This window comes from Chaetodon trifascialis, chromosome 2, assembly GCF_039877785.1.
Source record: "Chaetodon trifascialis isolate fChaTrf1 chromosome 2, fChaTrf1.hap1, whole genome shotgun sequence".
In the NCBI taxonomy this organism is placed as follows: Eukaryota; Metazoa; Chordata; class Actinopteri; order Chaetodontiformes; family Chaetodontidae; genus Chaetodon; species Chaetodon trifascialis.
In genome coordinates, this window is record NC_092057.1 from 18,915,814 (window position 1) to 18,936,613 (window position 20,800).

Sequence of the window (20,800 nt, forward strand, 5' to 3'; positions counted from 1 at the left end):
TTTGGATGCAGATTCGATGTGAAAACATTTGGGATATTATACAGTCTGTATAATAAATGCTGTCAGATAGAACCTCCAGTGTCTATGATTTCCAGGTTTATAGAGCCATTGAAAGCTGTATGCACATTGTTTTTCTCCGCCTCCTGAAAAGTTGAACCAAGAGCCATAAACAATTAATGTGCCACAAATCTCAACCTTTTAAAAGCTCCTTATGCAACAAAACCAATTGATATGTGTCCAGAATGAGATGTTCTCTCCGGCAATTACATATTTTTATGCCGTCCTTTGAAGACTAAATGCCTCAGAAAAGAGTGCAAACTTTTTCTCATCTTCAAAGATGGTCCACAGGGGGTTCCGCTTTTCCCCAAAGATTGCACCCGGGCAGGGATGTGCTCGCGTTGACCTCTCTGAGGCCTCGTTCCACGCCGCACAGCTGAGTGGCTGCTGAAATATGGCCAGACGGTGACCTTCCTTACTTTGATTTTGATGCTTTCACCACCCACGGTGCTTTCCTGGAGCCAGCCTCACGCACCACTCTCCCTCCTGCTGACGCTCCCAGCTCCCTGCAGTAGCAGGCTTTGAAGTGGGTGCTAGCCAGTTAGTGCAGGACATTATCAAATGGAAGGAACTCTTTGATCTGCTTTTTCCTTTTTGTTTTGCAAAAAACTTGTCATCTGTGCAGGGACATTTGTCAATGCACTCGTGAGTTATACAGTAATTTAAAGTTGGATTAACAAGCAAATGCATACCTGAGTGCTCTTGAACCTAACTTGACCTCTGATCATTGAAAACACACCACGCAACAAACATCATAATTACATTTGACTCTGATCCTGAAAGTGGAGTCAGGCCACACAATAAACGGAAGAATTCACAGTGATTTTCTTTCTCAGAACTGAGATTAAGAGATTCAATGATTAGTCCCTTAATCCACTAATGAATCAGCAACTTTCTAGATGAAAACAATGTTACCAAACATTTTTGGTTGGTTTCTGGTTCAAGCTTCGAAGTGTTTAGCTTTTGTTGTTGGACCATTTATGAGATCACTTGTAGCTCTCAGAAACCATGATGGGAATTTATGAACTAGTTTCAGATGATTTATACATCGAACAATACATCTGTTATAGAAATAGATAGCACAATGGGAATGCTGCGCTTATCATCACAGGTTCCCAAACTTATTTTGTCCTTCACCTTATCTCTCTGCCTGACACATCTGGATTTGTTGTTCTGCTCCCTCAGCTTACAGTATATACAGAAGGTCGTATAATGCAGTCTTGTCATTTGTTAATGAAACTTAAGGAGTAATTAGGTGCACAATATAGCTCTCTGCTAATTCAAAAACCCTGTCACAAGAGTACAAGCTCATCAGTGCTGGGGTTGCTCTCCACACTCTTCTAATGGAAATCCTGCTTTTGGCCCTTACAATACCGGAATGAAAGAATAATAGTGGACGAAGGCTTCATTTAACAACAGGAGCTGTTTTCACTGAAGGGAAATCTATAGAGAGACTTCATCCTGAACAAAGACTTCAAATGAAATGGTCATGCTCCATCAGTGTACTTGTGTGTTTGTGGAGGTCTAAACGTGTTTTCATGGAAATGATGCATGAGGCCACATTATCCCGGCACGGCTGCTGTATGCTGGCAGACCCACCAGCCGACCCACCCACTCTCCATGCTCTGCCCTTCTCCTGTGAGTGTGTGCTTCCTGGTGAATATGAATTGTCTGAATCGAATTAACCCAGGGGACTGGATTTATAGAAGTTTATATTCTTGAACTTTTCTTGTCTGTGACCCAAACTGTGTATGTTGAAGTTCAGGCCTGCAGATTCGTAGCTCATTAAAACACATTGGTACTTTTCCACCAGTGCCGACCCACCAGAAAATCACCTGTGACACCCAGTCCACACACACACACACACACACACACACACACACACACACACACACACACACACACACACACACACACACACACACACACACACACACACACACAGAGAAAATTGTCATTCATAGCAGTAGCTTCTGTCAAGGTCAGAGAAGCTTCTGTGCAAGAGTTTGAGAAAGTTAACCCCAAACTGGTGTCTGTCTCAGGATCACATCCCATCCTTAACTTGTCAGTTACTTGAGTATATTGTTGCTTCAAACACGAAAAATAAGACAGTGAGCACAATTTCAGCCTGCATACAGTAACATGACCGGCCCCGTTTCAAGTGCCATGTCGATAGAAATGTTTGTCCCAATACAACGGGAATGAAGACAATACTCACTCACTCACTCACTCACAACAACATAAAAAATGGTCTTAACGCATTAAAGCATGATACACTGGCACATGATAATTCAGCTCTTTCACCCATGGTGACTGCGTCTGTTGTTCACTCACTTTGAATGCTGAGACAGTTACATTGTTGGAACTGACTGCAGTTGGGTCTTATTGACAGCTGAGGTCATGGATCTGCCCATAGACCGCCAATGCTAATCGATTCAAGGCACCTTCAGAAGTTCCTGTTCCGGTCCTGTGGATTAGATCGAGACATCCCAACCTGCATATTTTCATGCCATTGTTGATTTGCTCATATATATTCAACATTGATTCAAATTGTTTTAACAATACTGGCGGGAACACGTGCCTTCCTCAAAACATGTTTCAGTCATGTGATCATTTATACATCCCTCTCAGCATTTGCACTCAAAGCAGTGATGAGGCAGTTTAGTGAGAGTGTGTGAGAGAGAGCATTATGGTTGGCTGGTAATCTGGTAATAAGGTATCCCACGGTATCTAAAAATAGCAACGGTATCAGTTTCATTACCGTCATTTAAAAAATGCTGCGCATATAGGTCTATAGCGGCCTAACATAATTGTAGCATCGTCATAACAAACTCCATACTGTAACTCAACATAACTCCGTTCAATGTATGTGGTTGAATTTTTACTCGAGAAAAAGGTACAATGCTAAAAAAAATGAACCTGAGCAGTTTTACAGGTGTTTCGTATGTCCAGGCGCTCATTTAGGCACATCTGGGCAGAGTACCGTTATTTCGTCCAAACATACGGAGAAACTCCTCTGTTGAAAACACTTTTTCAGCCTTTTTTCTGCTTGCTATTGTTCTTAGCTCTCATAAAAGGATGAAATGCAAATAAAACAGTAAAATAACACTTCGGGCTGCTCAGCAGAGTCCTCTGTGAGACGGAGCGGTGAAACTAACTGCATGGTTACGCCGGTCAATAGCTCAGCGACCCGCCCAAATTCACCATAGAAACACCAATGACGATCCAGAAGGAAGTAAGCCCAGAGATAGGTTATTGCATGAAGAGCGCTCCCTCCACTCTAGAAACCCCCTCCTCTTTATGTAAACAAGTAGGACCTTCGTGATTGATCTCAAACTAAGACAGAGTCATAGGAGGAGACATTAGCAGCATTTTTTCAAGCTGGAATATAACTTTTGACCACAAAACAGCAAAGGTAAAACACACTTTAAGTTTTTTCCTGCTACTCTTTAGCTGCTAGCTCACCGAGTGTTCGTCGCACAGTGAGGAGGCAGACATCTTCGTGATCATCAGCAGATGCAGTACTGTTGATGTGCGCTTTTCATTTTTTCATTACAAGCATATATAATTTCTTGGGGTAAGAATTATGTTTTGTTTGGGTGGCAGTGTTGGTAGAGGCTTTTATCTGAGTTTCTCTCTGTCATTCTGGTATGCTACAAGTTAAGATTGGTGCTTCTTAGCATGAGCATTGACCATCTGAACTGCGCGCATGTCACGTTGTCCTGCAAAGTGATTTTTAATTAGTCACGGTAATACCGTATGCTCCGGGAAAATGTAGGGAAGGTTTGACTGTACCAAAATTTGGATACTGCCCAACTCTAGTGAGCATGTTGGATAGAGAGGAAGAGATGGAGAGCGAGTGTGTGTCTGAGTGTGGAGAGAACCACAGCTGGATTAGTTAATGTGGTAACACCTTATATTAAGGTGCACATATTCACCATTAACTAATTGCTTATTAGCAGGCATATTAGTACCATAATGGCTCTTAGTCATTACAGAATTAAAACAGTTTCTGCATGACCATATTCTACATTTACTAGACCATTGAGTCATTGAGTTTTCCCTAATTACATCATCAACATCGTAATTACTGCTTATTGATAGGAAGCAAGGAAGTCATTGAACATGAATTGCAATCTTAGTCTAACCCTTAATAACCTAAACCCCCAGAATAAGGAATTAATAAGTGCTTCATAATGACTAATAAAGAACCAATGACGCTGCTAATATTCATTGAGCAACTAGTTAATAGTGTTACTGTTAGTGTGTTTTAATGCAGCTTCCTGCTGCAGACCTGATACTTTGGTTGTTTGTGGAAGATACTTTTTTTACAGTTTATGCTGAAAAAAGTGCAGTCGTGTGTGCGGCTGTCCTCTGTTACTTATTGCAAGAGTTGCCATCCATTTGTCAGCCAGTTACTTGGTCAGTTTGTTTTAACCAGGAAGGAGGAAACTCAAATGTATGAAGGTGACATTGAGAACAAACAATCAAAATGTTGTCTCCAAACCTGATAATAAAAAGTAAAGTTTTGTATGAGAGAGAGAGAGAGAGAGAGAGAGAGAGAGAGAGAGAGAGGGAGAGACTCGACAGCCCCTTTAGCTGAGTTAATTTCCCCTGACAGGAGGTTTCAACTCGTACTCTCATATAGATAGAGATGAGTGCCCTCCAATCCACAGCCAGCGACACTGACTGACTGACTGACTGACTGACTGACTGACTGACTGACTGACTGACTGACTGACTGACTGACTGACTGACTGACTGACTGACAGGCAAACAGACAAAAATTAACTCTCTGAGCTCTCTCTCTCCTTCGGTCCCAGAGGAAACACTGAACTGCACAGCAGACGACTGTGACATATGATGCAGCTCTGTGTTTGCTGTGGTTGTGCTTCCGTGATGTGGCTCCTCCCTGCTCCAGCTGGCCACACTCAGGATATGCACAAAGTCTGCAAAATGTGGAAAATGCTTCATTTTAACCGTTATGTTTTCAAGGTTCGGAATATGTGCGAATTCAAATACGCTGTCTGATATTCAACATGTTTCATCTCCACAGTCACTCTTTTGAGCTAAACATCTTTTGATATTCGAAATGAAACGATCCTGCTGTATTTTTGTTGTTTAATATGAACAGCTGGTGAAATTACGTGGTTTAAAGGAATCCTGTGAACTTTATTTTTGCAGTTGCATGTATAGAAACACTTCAGGGGTGATGATAAAGGCTTCAGGAGCAGGAAACGTTTGGTCAGGGTATCGTGTGCTGTCTGGCAGACAGGGGGATAAAGTTAAGTCATTTTTATTCATAGAGCACAGTGCAGGTCATTGTACCAGACTATTCATTTATATTAGATTGGAGTATTGATAAATGACCAAACCTTGTAAAACATGACCCTGGTGGTTATGATATGTACGTCTGCATCTAATGCAGGACAAGCCCGAGGCTGACTCATGAATGTGCAGCGATGCTTACCAGCCTACCCAGATTCTGTAAATATGCATTCAGCACACACACAACACCTGATCATTCATCATTTACAGTTGGCCTTGGGGGGGGGGGGTTCAGTAAGTGAAAAAAACTTGTGTTTACACACATCTTCTTTTGACTTACCAAAGCGTGTCTCCATCTGGCGCTGCTGTTTACCGTCTGTTTTGCTTTTCCTGCCTGTAAAACATGTTTCTCTCTCGATGCGCTGACAGAGGCTTCTCAGTGGACTGAGTGCGTGCTGTTTGGCACCAGCAGGAGAAACTAGATTAAAGTGTCACGATATTGTTGACCTTTGGTTTTAGACTCTGAATTGTAGGACGTGATAGTTAGTGTTGGTGAGTCTGACTGGCCTCCAGCTAAATCTTCAGCAGCTCTCCAGTAGGAGTTATGTAACATCAAATACAATGAAACTCAACTAACTTTTCTGAGAGTAAAGATTTTTTACACACACACACACACACACACACACACACACACACACACACACACACACACACACACACACACACACACATATATATATTTTTATTTTTGTATTTTTTTTTTTCCTGTATTTTGTTATAGCTCTGTTTTCTCCAAGCGTAAACACCAGCAACAAACTCTTGTTTTCGTGCTGCATCTCCACCTGATCCCAGACCTCCATCCATCACTGTCGGCTGACTGTTTACACCTTAAATAAGGTCAAGACTGCAGTAACTAAACAATCAGGTTTCCGTCGACAAGAACATTTAAGTTTGGCTGCTGTGGGACCAAAGCTGTGACCAGAATTATTTTGGATGAAAACGAAACTTCGGGAAAACAGGAAGCGATGAAAGCGCTGCCGGAGCAAAGCTGTCGTCTTCCACTTGGCACCACGACTTTAAGCTGAGACAGACTCAAAATTCAATAATTTGTCATATGTACTGAGTGTTTGTTTGTGTGTGTGAACTCTGCAAATTCAGTAGCTACACATGACCTACACACAGTTTATCCAGCTCCTGCTTTTAACCAAAGAGAATATGCACTTCTAAAATCCACTGTATTCATAGGCTGTTCCCTCAGATGCTGCGCTTTCGGCTAATACAAATACACAGTTAGGCGGCGGCAGATCTTTTTCAGCGGGCTGTCAGAGTCTATTTCTCGCAAACCCTGACAACATCAGTTCACCTCTGACACCGCAATTGATTGGTCACAAATTCTGTAGAGTACGTGTCATACACCAACATCCTGACCTGATTCGTGCTGCGTGCATTGCATCACCCACATCTCCTGCATCATCCCCGGTATTGTTCTGCAAAGCTCCATCATTTAGAGTAACAGGACGAGAAATGCTTGAATCAGGGAACGTGATGCTGCATAATGTTCAGATGTGCTGCTGGCGGACCGTTATTTATTTAGCTCGGAGCAGAACGGAGGGATGCTGAGGAGCTCGACGTTCTTTCTGATAAATAAGAGCGGCTGCTGCTGTGCTGTGCTGTGTGTGCGTTTGTGGGTGTAGTGTGGTGCAGCTCCGGGTATCTGCTCGAAACTAAAGGATGGTGGTCTTTTGGTTTGACACCTGAATGCACAGCACAACCCCTGCTCTCTGTCTATCACACACACACACACACACACACACACACACACACACACACACACACACACACACACACACACACACGCAAACATCAGCAGGAATCTCACATTCTCCATCAGACTGGAAACACTGTCAGCCTCACAACAAGCTTTTTTCAGCGATGCTGTGTGTTTTTACACGCACATGCGTGAATTTCAGTGTAGTAACGTGCACAGTGTTGTGTGTGTGTGTGTTCTGTGTGTGTGTGTGTGTGTGTGTGTGTGTGTGTGTGTGTGTGTGAGAGAGTGTGAACGCGGCCTGTCAGTCTGCTTTACTGAGTACAAACTGGCATCATTAGCGAGCCTGTGACTGGCTGCCACGGCACACTGGTTACAGCACTGACAGCGAGGAAGTACAGAGCTTAAAACTGCTGTATTATTTCCAGCATATTTGTACATTTGACAAGTTTGCATCTCCACAAACTTGGAAACAGCTCAGCTGGCAGAAATGATCGTGAGACAGCGGGAGATGAAAGCAGCATCTGGCAACACACACACGCACACACACAGGGCTGTCAGTGGTAAGACAGCATTAAGCAGCTACATTGACATAATTTTCCTTCAACAATCAAAGACAAACAACACCATAAAGAAACACAGGTACTGAGGAAGTGCTCTTAAGCGTTTGGTGCACCGCAGAAGTCACATTAAAAACTCATATCCAACAACGTACGAGCTATTTCCACACTTTTTCAAATTGAAACCACTTTTATGTAACTGCTAAAGAATGACCACAGTTAAAAACTGCAACATCAGCAGCTTCAAGCCTGTTTAGAGCTTATTATCCTATAAAGGATAATAGATTCCCCTCTGATGGAGACAAATTGGTAACTCAGCCATGTTTGTCAAGTTGCCTCGAGGAAATTGTTTGAATAAAATCAGCGCTTTAAAATTGGCTAAAACTTTGGGAAACACAGCCACTTTAAATGGACTCTCATGAATAAAAGGATTACGACGAAAAAGAATTATGTGGCAGGAAACTGAACATGGTGTTTTCATTGAAAAAGGCGAGATTACAGCTAAGTTTAGAGAAGGACAACAGGTTGTTTGAGGCGATAGATGTTTTCCTTCTCTAAAGAATTATAGTTTTTGGTCATGGTTTGTCAAGATAAGAGCAAAAGCCTGACTCACAGCATACAGGAAACTTGCATGACTGGCAAATCACTGTGGATTTATAGTCAGAGCTAGAGCTCTCTGCAGGTTCAAAGATTTGTGCCTCAACCCGGGAATGTAATATTTGAAGACTGGGACCTGGACCCATCCAGAACCGAGAACAAGTGGACGCAAACCCGGCCTTCACACACAGACCCGATCCTCAACGATTTCACAGCTAATTGCTAGTATCAATTTAACATTAATTTACAAGTTGTCAGACGAAGCTTTGTGTCTTGCTCTCTTGCTGATTGAAACATGACTAATTAACTCCTTATTCCAGCTCAGACGTCCTCTTGCTGTCCACTCGCTGTCACTCATAATAATTGCAACCGTTTTGTTGCCACGGCTGCCCAAGTTAGCATTGCTAATTTGAGATCATCTGTGCTCTCTAAGATGAGTCTGTTGTGGCTCTTGTGTTTTTTTCCACCTTATTTCTTGGTTGGCGCACACACACACACACACACACGCACGCACGCACGCACGCACGCACGCACGCACGCACGCACACACACACACACACAGCACTTCCATTATGATCAGAGCTGTCTGATCACAGGTCAGGTGTCCTCGGGTGTTCCTGTGAAGACCTCGAGCCACAGCTGAGTTTTATTGTGTTTGCACATCTATCGCCACAGTCAGTGTCAGACCACAAATTTTCAATGGGAGACAGGTCTTAAAAGAATTTGTAAGGAAATTGCGTATTCACTGCCTTGCTAATAATTAACTGAGGAGAAAACCTTGAATGCTCACAAATTAACATGTTAAATCTCATTATTTTTCTTAAATCTGGACAGAGCCAGGTTGGTATTACCCCATGAGAGTGGTATTGATCTCATCTGCCTCGCGGCCAGAAAGGATATTAGTCAAACTGTTCTGTTAACAGTGATGTCCTGTAGATCATCGCGAGGTCACTGAATACTATCTGTCTTGTGTTTGGCTGCAGATCTTTTCTGGTCCCAGCCCATAGGTTGAGGTCCTCAGTCTTTCTGTCCTCATGTCATCCCTCCGTCTCTGATCAGCTCCACTGTTGTTGGCTCAAAGTCCTTGACGGGTCCTTTTTCTTCATCAGCTTCACTTTCTAGTTTTTGTCAACTCGACTGTCCTGCTGCCAACCTCCTGTTCATTTTGAATCTGTCCTCCCACTGAGCCCTGCACTTTGTTGTTTTTCTCCTCATCTCTGTCTCTTTGCTCTCCACTTTTGTTTCTTCCTCCTCTAACCGTTTTTATCCTCTCTGCCTTTAAATACCCCCTACACCTTTCATCCTTTACCTTTCTTCTCTGCTTTTTTCTCTGCGTAGTGCTACTCCTCTCCTCTCCAGCACAGCATGTTCTTTATGGTACAGCCTTCATCATTAGGTGCAGTATCTCACCTGCCTAACTGTAACGGCATCCCATCTCTGTTGCTTTGCTGCCCTTCTCTCAACAGCAGATCGGGTCCAGATGGCCTATTTCAGTGCTTAGTACTCACCATTGTCCACATGGAATAATCACATAACCATCATGGAGGTTTTAACTGCTTGTAGCACGAGACAGCAAATTTCTACTGCACATTTACTCTGTAATCAAGTTAAAATGAGAGCATTTGGCGTGTAGGAATGTCGATCCATCTGTCCAGCACTGTGTGTGAAGTCATGTAAAGTTGAAAGTGCCGTCTTCTTCAGTGGTCTTTCTAGTATTTAATGTGTGTAAGCTTTGCGACTACAGTGGATGAAAAGTCTATCAAAACCCAGATTATGTGGTGAGCTGAGGTCATGTATGGAAAAAATGATGAACATTGTTCTCTCTCTCTCTCTCTCTCTCTCTCTCTCTCTCTCTCTCTCTCTCTCTCTGTGCAGGTCTTCTCTGACGTGCCCTCATTGCCTTAAGCAGAGCAACACCTTCGACCCGTTTCTATGTATCTCCCTGCCGATCCCCCTACGACAAACCAGGTGATGTATAACAAACATGCTAACGTTGGTGCCGGTTAATATCATTTGATTATGGGCTGACACATTTGTCTGCCTCACAACACTATATTAAAGTAATAACTTGCCTAAAAACTACCAATTTATCCTGAATGACGTGTTGTGTGCTGTCTGTTGTACCTCAGCTATATTTCTTGTAATTGCTGGTGTCAGCAGTAAACTTGGTACTCCATCTTTTTGTGATCTTTTGCACTTTGGTCTCATTATGATCACAACATTAGTGAGTATATGTGTTGTATATGTATTCTACCACACTGTGCTTTGTTGGGTAAATCTCCTGCAGGCCCAAGTGCACAAAATGAGTCAACTCTGGATGTATGAGGTTGTCACCTGATATCAGTGATATGTAGACCATGCAATATCACAGAATGGTTTAACTCTGTGAATAAGCAGAAAAAGATATTCATCGCATCAGATGCACTGTAAGCACATTTCTAAAGGAAATTTGAGAAATATGGCTGCACAGACACATACGTAGGCTCACATTTGCACAAACATGCTGTACACACCAACAGCCCGTGGCCGTGGTCTTATCATAGTGATAAATGTTGGCCATCAAAAGTCCCTGAGCACACACTTTCTGTGTTTCCATTTTTAAACGTAACAGAAGCTGCGTGTCAGCAAGGTCCCGCCGTACGACTTTGACATAATGACGAAGGAGATGGAGAAAGAGAGAAGGAGAGGGAGGAAGAATGCACACAAGACTATTTCAGATTTCGGCGATAGATATAGACGTAAGACTTTGTGGCTCTAGTGAACTTAAAGCATCAGGAATCAGTTAGTGACTCCAGTGAAAGGTGCTACACACCCATGACACACCCATACAGGTGATTTTAATTATTAGCTTAGCTGCACCTGTTTTGGCGGAACAAATTACAGCTTTTTTTTCTTTCTGGAACAGACGATGGAGTCATGTGACATGAAGTCATCCCCATAAAAGCTCCAGTCCACCTCCAACCTCAGAAGAGGTCTAATCAACCAGAACAACTAAAAAAAAACCTGTATGTAAGGGTGGGCATTATGGCCAAAAGACTGTGTCACAGTATATGGATCAAGGGATCCATAAATAAAGCGCTGTATAGTAACATTTCTGTCAGTTCAATTAAGAAATGCTTTAAATAACCATACTGTACCAAACTTAATCACATTTGATATTTTCCTCTTTTATATGGAGCATCCATACAATAAAAAAAACAGCGGCCTCACATTGGACGACATTTGAGAAACAAAAGACTCAGGACACTAAGGGTGAATCCCATTTCTCTTTTCTACCCCTACCCCTTAGCCCTACCCCTTGTCCCTTGCCCCTTGAAACGGAGTGCCAAGAGGTAGGGCCGAAAGTCAACCCCTCCGAATTGGGACACCCCTTCGACAATCGCGTACGTCATCAGTAGTCGCCTCTGCCTCTTACGTAGGCAGATGCGACAAGCTAATGCTACCGTCACATTCGATTTGTGTATGACATTCCTGCATGTTGTATCCCACAACGCTATCAATGTAACTGAATACCAGCAGCGAGGTTGCCGAAGTTATTATTGATAACGTTATCACTGCAGATTATCAGGCTGCCCACAGAGCACCGCTAGTGGCATTCAGCCTGGCAACGGTAACCACGTAACTGAAGCCTCGACTATCGATTTTTTTCGGGGGGTTTTTTACGAGGAAAATGACCACTACACATTGAAACAACGTTAAAATAGACAATAAAGTGGTTTTCGTACATTTTAAAACTTCGTTCATGGAGAAAATACCGGTCTTGTAAGGCATTCTGAGAAATCTGTCGTACCCCTCCGTTTGGAGTGTGCCTGTTTGGAGGGGTACAAAGCCCTACCACTTCCCCCTACCCCTCCGTCATAATGGGAATTGGGACACCCCTACCCCTCCACGTGAACGTGCAAAAAGGAGGGGTAGGGCCAAGGGGGAGGGCCAAGGGGTGAAATGGGATTCAGCCTAAAACTAACTTTCTTTCTAAAGCTTTAAGGGTTCAAATGAGGACAGTTGGTGGCGATGCACCTCTGTTGCATCTGTCACGGCGCTGCCACCCTGAACATATAGCAGCGACGGTAATGCTATTTTCTCATATGAAGTCTGGACAGTGTCTGCAGAATCAGGTCCGGACATTGTTCAGACTTTCACACATTTGTCAGTGTCAGACGTGTTCTCACTTACTGCACATACTCCCTTTGGTTTTGGCGAGGGGTGGCGCCTGGGCAGAGGCAAGCAGAAAAGAGTATGAAGCTGCACCGTCAGCAACATGCCTACTCGCTCACTAGCAGCGTAGCAGTGCATTCACTGTGAATGACAGTGTGTAATACGACTTAAAGAATAGCTCCCGCGGTGGAAATGGTACAACCAAATCTCTACCAGTGGACAGATGTCTACATTTTTTGGTACATACTGCCATACTGCTGAACTCTACCTAAACGGGTGTGCAGGGCCTTTAAAATGAGTTGAATGAGGGGTCTCATGGTGACCACGGCATACTGGGGAACCACAGCATTGTAGGTTTTATCTCATATTGTCACCTCTTTCTCTCTCTGTCCCCGTGGCCAGTCGTGCATAAAACATCTAATAATAAATAAATAATTCAGCAAATACCTTTTGAATTCCAGCCACACAATTTTAAGATTTGTCTTCTTTACATTCAGTGTCCAAGTGAATGCTCCTATCTTCAAACACGCAGACGCTGCTGCTCTGCTTCCTCTCTCTGTGTCTTCCATAGCGAGGACTGCAGACTCAGTTTTACGGCGCCAGTTCGGTGACAGCGTGTGGTCTGTCCCTGCAGTTGTCTTAGCCCAGCACACGGGGAAATTCATTCAGGCTCGGTGTGGAACCGCTGCTGGACACTGTCTCACACACACGCGTATGCGCGCACACACACAGTGGCCTCCTCACGTCGTCCTGCTGCAGCGGTATCCCAGCAGAATGCCTGAAAAGTCTGAGGCCACCAGAGACAGAGCAGGGCCTGGCTGGCAGCGTGGCGTCAAGGTCTGTGTGCTGTAGATAATGGCAGTATGGCAGAGAGAAAAGGAAGATGGCTCTATCTCTGACTGCATTTTCTCCGCTAACCTTGCACAGTCACACAGTTTTGCATAATTCTTACTGAAGTCATTTTTGTAAAACAATAGAAAATATTCTGAAATGTCAAGATGCTTATTAGTGACTGCAACGTGAATTACAGGGTATTTTTAAACCTGGGTCCTATTTTTACGTATTTGGAGGTCTTAAAGACTGGCAGGTACAAAAAGATTTGGAATTGGTCCTGTAGATCGCCTCAGTCGGCAGGCGGATCCGACCTCATGTAACCAGATGACTGTTCGTAACTAACGTGTAGAAACACCAAAGTCAAACTAACCAGTCAAGACAGTGGCTGACCAACAGCTTCCATGGGATGAATTTGCTGTTTTTCTCAAAGGAATCTGGTGGTTTTGAGTTTTCAACCTGACATTGTTTAAATTTCTTCGTCACGTCCTGTGGCTGTCTTGCTTGAACTGTTGGCTACACTGCCACCCACAAATTTTGATGTCACTGCTCTGTTTCGTGTGTATCTGTATATTCATCTAACATTGATCATAGATCATCTTTAAACTGGGACATGTTGTGACAAACAGAATGCGCAGGAAGATATATTGCACAAATATAAACCTAAATCATAGAATTAGACACGATTTGTTGCAGTCGATCGAAAGCATGAAGCAACACTTGAAGGGTTTCTAAATCTATAACCAGTCTGATCATGATCCTGACTCTAACCTGGTTTTTCAAGATCATTTTGAATTTCCTGAATAGCACCAGGCACATTCGCTGTTTCAAGTGGGAACATATGAGAGTTTTCTGTGAGAGACTCCCAGGCTCCAAACCAACAGGGTGCTGAGAGGCTGAGAAAAAAACCCTGCTTTTAAGATGACATCTCTATTTCCTGTTCCTCTTGAGTTCCATCCCACACCTCTCATCGCATTTCATTTCACATCTCGGTGTCTCATCTTGGAGCATCTAACAACGTAAATAAAACAGCTGCTCAGATCCTCCGCCGTCTGCCCTGTCAGCCACCCCGCTGCTAACACATTACTCACCTGAATAATGCATGATGGGAAACAGGAAGTGGAGGTGTCAGCAATTACACAGTCTTCATCCCAAATGAGAAGGCGTGACCTTACTCTGTCTCCCTGCTCTCTTTTTTCCTCAATATTCCTTTTTTTTTTTTTGACTGCCCCGCTCTCCTTTCTGTTCTCGCCTGTGCTCATCAAACTCCATCCTTAGTTACAGATCTAGTTCACTATTTATTATATGTTTCGCACATCATTTTCATCTTTGCATCCCTTGCAGGAGGTGCTCAGATCTCTGTAAATCAGACATGTCCCGGCACGCAGCAGCTTCCTGCGGGACTGTCAACAATGTGCTGGTTTAGCTCATCACGTCCAGCCATGCATAAATTTGCATACACACACACACACACACACACACACACACACACACACACACACACACACACACCTGCAAAGGGACTCACATGGGAAGAAGAAAAGCGACAAGGCACCATGTGAAAATAGTCAATTCACTTCAGATATGAAGTCAGACAGACAGATGGGATGTGATTTTACTCTTGAAATTAGATTTCGTACAACAGTATTGTCAGAGGAAATCTTGTCCATTAAACGTCTCAGCAGTGCTTTTCAAAGTCTCAGTTCATTGAATGTTTTGTTTTGCTGTTTAGCAGCTGAAACACATCAAGACTCAGCAAAGCTCAATACATCTCTTGAACAAACTGACAACACGATTCTGTTGCCGCTGGCGTCCCTGAATTCTGAACAATTGCATTTGTCTCGCTCTTTTTTTATTTTATTGGGGGGTTTATATGTGTGTCTCTAGACAGTATGTGCGTACCGTGTGTGTGTGTGTGTGTGTGTGTGTGTATGTGTGTGTGTGTGTGTGTGTGTGTGTGTGTGTGTGTAAAAATGTGTAAATAACTCAGTATGCCAGGGTGTGTTTGGAATCTGTAATAATGTAAACATCAGAAAATCAGAATTGCAAAACAATTTGGCACTTTGCTCTAACATGTCATGTGTCTTCCTCTGTCTTCCTACCCCTCCTTCCCTTACACACACACACACACACACACACACACACACACACACACACACTTCCTCACCCTCCGCCCCCTCTCCCATTTGCCCCACAGGTCGATGTGTGTGACGCTGGTCTTCAGTACGAAGGGTCAGAGGTACCTGCGGGTGGGGCTGGCTGTGCCTCTCTTTGGTTCCCTGTCCTGCCTGAGAGCCATGGTGGCAGAGGAGGGCAACATCTCCCCGGACCAGGTACACACACACAGGAACACACCAGAGACCAGAGTGACCCCCCTGGAATTAATTTAGCTGCCTCACAAGTTGGAGGAAAACCCACTGAAACAATATGTAAAATAGTTTGAAACAAAAACAATCCAGTGAAACAAATGTCATTTAGAATATTAATGATGGCTGCAGTCCATCACATGAGCCATGTCCAGGGCCCTGGCAGTGTGCTGGCTGAGTGGCATGGTAAAGCGGGATGCTTGAGCTGTGTTCTGACTACTGGTTAGATGAGGGGTGGCGCCTGGGTAGAGCGTGCAGGAGGAGGAGGAGGAGGACTCGTAATGTCCGTAATGATGACTGTTTTTGTGTTGATGTTCATATCAACACTGAAAGAGTGAGAATCAATACACGGGCAATCAGAAAAGCGTACAAAGCAGCTACAGTCCATTCATGTGTCATCAACACACCCACTCACTCGCTGTGCTTTCTGCGGACATCGACCTGCTCTATTCATGGCCTGAATCAGATTACACGGCTTTTGCACTTGGAAGCTAGCAGGGTCAAGTCCGGTTAATGTCCGGTCCAACTAATTCTGACATTTGCCTTCACACATACAGCTCATCCGAGTATTGTCCGGACAAGTTGCTATAGCTATAAGCTGCTATAACAGGTACAAATGTCTTCTGTGAGAAATTAAAGATTATTTTAAGTGCATCAATCCTTTTATTTTTCTAACCCGGGTTTATTTTTTCTCCAAAAATTCCAAACATTTGATGCTTCCAGCATCTCAAACGTGCAGACCTTCTGCTTTGTTCTGTCATATAACATGTAAAATTGAGTATCTTTGTGTTTTAGACTGTTGGTGAGACCTCACAAGCAGTACAAAGACGTTGCTTTGCGTTGCAAAATTAGATAGATTAAAGTTCAGCCAGGAAGTAACTCTGCAGATATGTCTGTACTAAATTCAATCATTATTTTAACACCCACCTTTGTTTTCACTTTCAAATAAGATAATAGAAAATATAATATGGTTGAATGGCAAAAAAGCAGCATGCTTTGTACGCTGCCTGCTGTGCATTCTGGTTAGTGATGGCTTCACGTCCCCATTTCTCAACAGTCAAGTTCGCGATGAAAAGATTTTCTTAAATCACAATAATAATGGCCAGAACTGAAAAAAAAGAATAAAACTCAGGTAAAAACAATACATGAAACAGAATCCTCTGTTACAGCAGGGCAACAGTTGAATGCTTGCACATTTATCTGAAATGTCACAGACAGAAAGAAAGGGTAAAAGAAAAGGTTCCAGATGTGTGTGTTCATCAATCTTTCACCTGCGCTACAACACATGATGAGCACTGCTGTGTTTTCTAAACCTGCGTCCACACGGCAGAAACAAAATATACCTGTATGTTGATTAAGATGCATTTGTGCCACAACTGTCCCATGAACTCTGTTCTGAAATACACTGTACAGGTCTTAAGTGTTTGGCCCTCAGTGTCTGGCTGTAATAATGTTAGTTGTTGAGAGACAGATGATGATTTTCTCTGTCAGTGTTGATGCAGCACATTTTTTTCTGTGTGACGTCTATGATTTCTCTTTTTGTTTTTTGTGCAATTACAGGAAACATTTTGGGAATGGAAGCTTTTAGCAGTCGTGTGCAATTCAAGTTCCCTGTTGAATTGTTCTTGCAAACCAACTTTAGACTAATTTCTATTTCACTGGTGATGAAACTCATTTCAGTTCACAGAGTGAGGTTCTGGCGGCAGAGCAGGTAGTGCGCGTGCCTCACAGCAAGAAGGTCGCCGGTTCGATCCCCGGACCAAAAACATGCTCATTAGGTTAAGTGGTGACTCTAAAATTGCCCCTTGGTGTGAGTGTGAATGTTTGTTTGTCTTGTGTGTTGCCCTGCGATCGACTGGCGACCGGTCCAAGGTGTACCCCGCCTCTTGCCCGTTGACAGCTGGGATAGGCTCCGGCCCCCCAGCAACCCCGAAAGAGTGAGGTTCTCTCATTCAGGCGTTGCCGCTCCTGCACGTCCATGGGCTGCCCACACAGCTGCATTCACTTCCCTGGCAGATTAGACCTCGTCTCAGGACTGTGCACGGGTGTCGTCTCCCACTCTGCTGTTAGCTGTGATGCATTTGGGAGGAAAACTTGCACCTTTATCACTCTCATGGTTCTGCTCTTAATTACAATAACCTGTGGCAAAAGCAAAAAAGCAATCTGTAGCCTCTGGCAGGGGAGTGCACGCACACACACACACAGTTTTTATACTCAAATCAAATATACTACAGGAAACTGGACAGGGTTTATTATATGGATACAGATAAAATGCATGAACCATACTGTCTGCTCCACAGCTGATGATGACAGACTGTGTGTGTGTGTGTGTGTGTGTGTGTGTGTGTGTGTGTGTGTGTGTGTGGGACATCCATACTAAACTACTTAGTCGTACCACATTCACCTTTTCGATGTCTCCCTCTGCTAAGCAGTTGCTAAGCTCCTGAGCCTGTTTTCAGCTGTGCCATTAATTCTCTTCAATCATTTTCATCTTTTCTCACTTTTCATTGATTTATTTTCAATTTATTTTTATTTAAGAATTCCTATACAGTATGAATGGTCCATTTACAGGCGTGCTGAAGCATGATGATTAAATCAAGGGTCACTTCCCACAGTCTGTTATTATCATTAAGCTCACAGTTTGGTCTGTTTCACCTTTGAGTCTTAAATCATAATATATATTAATTTAGAAGTGCTTTGCCGTTGCTACCTGCAGTTTAATAACCCTTTCACACAGATTCAGCGCTTTCAAACCATTTAACAGGACACATGCCGCTCAATCACAGACGAGTATTTTCTGTGGTCATGGTATAAAGTACATCAAATAAATAAGAAGAAACTCTCTCAGCCTGCACTTCAAATACTTACAAGCTCAAAATATGCAGCAGTGTGAATTACATGGCTCTCCTCACTTAATACAATTTTTCTCTTCGACTCTCTGAAGATCTTGACTGAAACGAAGAAAGAAATGATGAAACTAGGAAAATACCAAAAAAAATAAGAGATTCAGAAAAAAGGAAATCCTTAATCTCATTCCCTTTGCAGATGTTTTTATTTTGATGTATTTCTGATCTCTGATTTTGTGCTTGTTTGAGAAATTTCTCTTCGTCTTTTACAAGCTGCTTTAACTGATTTATTTCTCGAAATAGAAAGCAGCAACCTTTGATTCCAAATACATGTAATTTTTTTTCCTCTCTAAATCTGCCTGCATGCAGTACCTTTCTCGGTTTATTTTGATCATACATCTATGCAGCTCATCACAGCCAGAGCCAGTTCTGGTACCAATTGGACTCAATGTTGTATTCATTTCTAGTTGAATTATGAATGAAAAAGGTTTTTTTTTTTTGTCTCTTGTGGGGGAATCTGGTTTACAGCACCAGAAAAAAAAAAATCTGGTTCAGCTCTGCGAGCATCGCTTGAGGCATGTCTGCAAGCCCAGAGGTTCACAGTGTCTGTGCTGGCTTCTCTCTGCAGGTCATCCTCTCAGAGTTGTACTCCACGGGGTTCCAGCGTTCCTTTGCAGATGACGACGATCTGACAGCAATCGCGGACAGCGACGTCGTCTACGCCTTTCAGGCTCCTCCCCTCTACAGTCGTGGAGGCTCCACCGCACCGCACTCAGGTAGCCATGGTAACAGGATGTCTGTCAAAAAAGCACGACACTGACTTTTTCACTCGTTTAGTTAGCAGAGGCACAGCGTCTGTAATGTGCTTTGCATTCTTCCCCTCATTCTGCTTCTTTATGCATGGCGGCACACAAACAAATTAAATGAAATGCCATGTCTGAATGCCAGCCTGGTGCATCACGCCACCCTCAAAAAAAAGTTTTCTTGAGTCGTGTCTCACCGGGACGAGCGCCGCCAAATGATTAATTTATCTGAAACTCTGAGACATCATCAGAACCGTTTCACTCCAGTCTCTGAAGATGACACCACTCGTCAGAGTCAGAGTGCTCTCCGGCTCTCGCGCTCTCTTGTTTTGTTCATAAGGTAAACAGCAGCAGAGGTGCTCCGTCTCCTTACTCTCATAAAGCAGAGATGCAGGTATGAGGTTGAGTCAGTGTTGCATCATCACTGGCCTTTAAAAAGCATTTTTGTCTGTGCAAGATGCTGCCGAAAGCACTGTTGACATGAGAATGAGGGCGAGTGTAATAACACACACACACTTTGCTCTGTAGATGTAGATATCTTTTTTGTGTGAAACATTATCGTTACTCCTCCTGCAGTGTTCAACATTAAAGGTATAATATAATAGATTTTCCTAATCACTGAAGATGTAAAAACTGCTGAATTTAATTTACAAAATATAGAATAAAATATTTTCTCTTGCCTGCTGTAAGCAGTAGTGTTGGTGATTGCAGGCTGATGTTACGCACCAGTGGGAACGTTGTAGCACTGTAACATAGCAAGGGAGCTCATCCTCTCATGACAGTTAAGTGTTGATTTTTGTAAACTCTTAAATCAGCTTAAAACACTGTCGATGAACAGGTGAGCATGTTTTCAAAGAAGTTCATTCATGTCTGTTACATACAGGATGAGAATCACATTTCAGTGAAATGGAAAATGTCTTTCTTTAATGAGGTTTCTGTAGTTTTAACTGTAGCAGCTTGGGCACTGTTGGACTGTGTGAAACACGCAGCAGGTTTCCGCCTGTTGTATCCAGTGAGTTATGGAATTTATGTGAAAAATTATCAGCGAGGTTCCAGGTGCTTAGACTACTTCTAGTGGAGTTGATGATGCAAGCACGAGCATCATCCTCTCAGTGTGGATGGATGGGCAGTCAGGCTGTGAGGTTAAACATTCAATCGGGGGCAAAACAGGTTTGATTTTTCATCTCTCAGGCGGCCTGTGTGAGCACTCATATGTCTCAATGGCATCAACTCTCCAGTCGCTGCTGTTCTCCAACAGACCTTCTGTCACGCTGTGGAGGAAAACCAGGCCGTAGATCTCTCGTATCGTACGAGCGGCGCTGCTCTGTCTGTGACGGTCCTGTCAAGAGACCTATGTTTGAAAGCCACACAGCAATCACAGATCAGTGTCAGTGTCTGAAAGGGGCTTAACTCAGTCATATTGCCACTCTGCATGTGAGCTCATTAATAGCTCTCTCTGTGGGTTGGCAGTTCAAGTGTTGGTTAGCCTTTTGCCCGCCAACCTACCTCTGAGTGAATGCTTTATGGGGGTTTTGATACCCCCGAACAT

At 43.3% G+C, this 20,800-nt stretch overlaps 1 protein-coding gene across 1 annotated transcript in view; it reads left to right on the top strand.

Moving 5' to 3' along the window:
- The window catches only part of usp43a (ubiquitin specific peptidase 43a), a 109,069-nt gene that overhangs the window by 41,301 nt on the left and 46,968 nt on the right, over positions 1-20,800 (top strand). Inside the window, exons 4-6 of the mRNA XM_070983226.1 lie at positions 10,126-10,218; positions 15,434-15,569; positions 19,077-19,224. Coding sequence (XP_070839327.1) covers positions 10,126-10,218; positions 15,434-15,569; positions 19,077-19,224 — 377 coding nt within the window. The remainder of the gene's footprint in view (positions 1-10,125; positions 10,219-15,433; positions 15,570-19,076; positions 19,225-20,800) is intronic.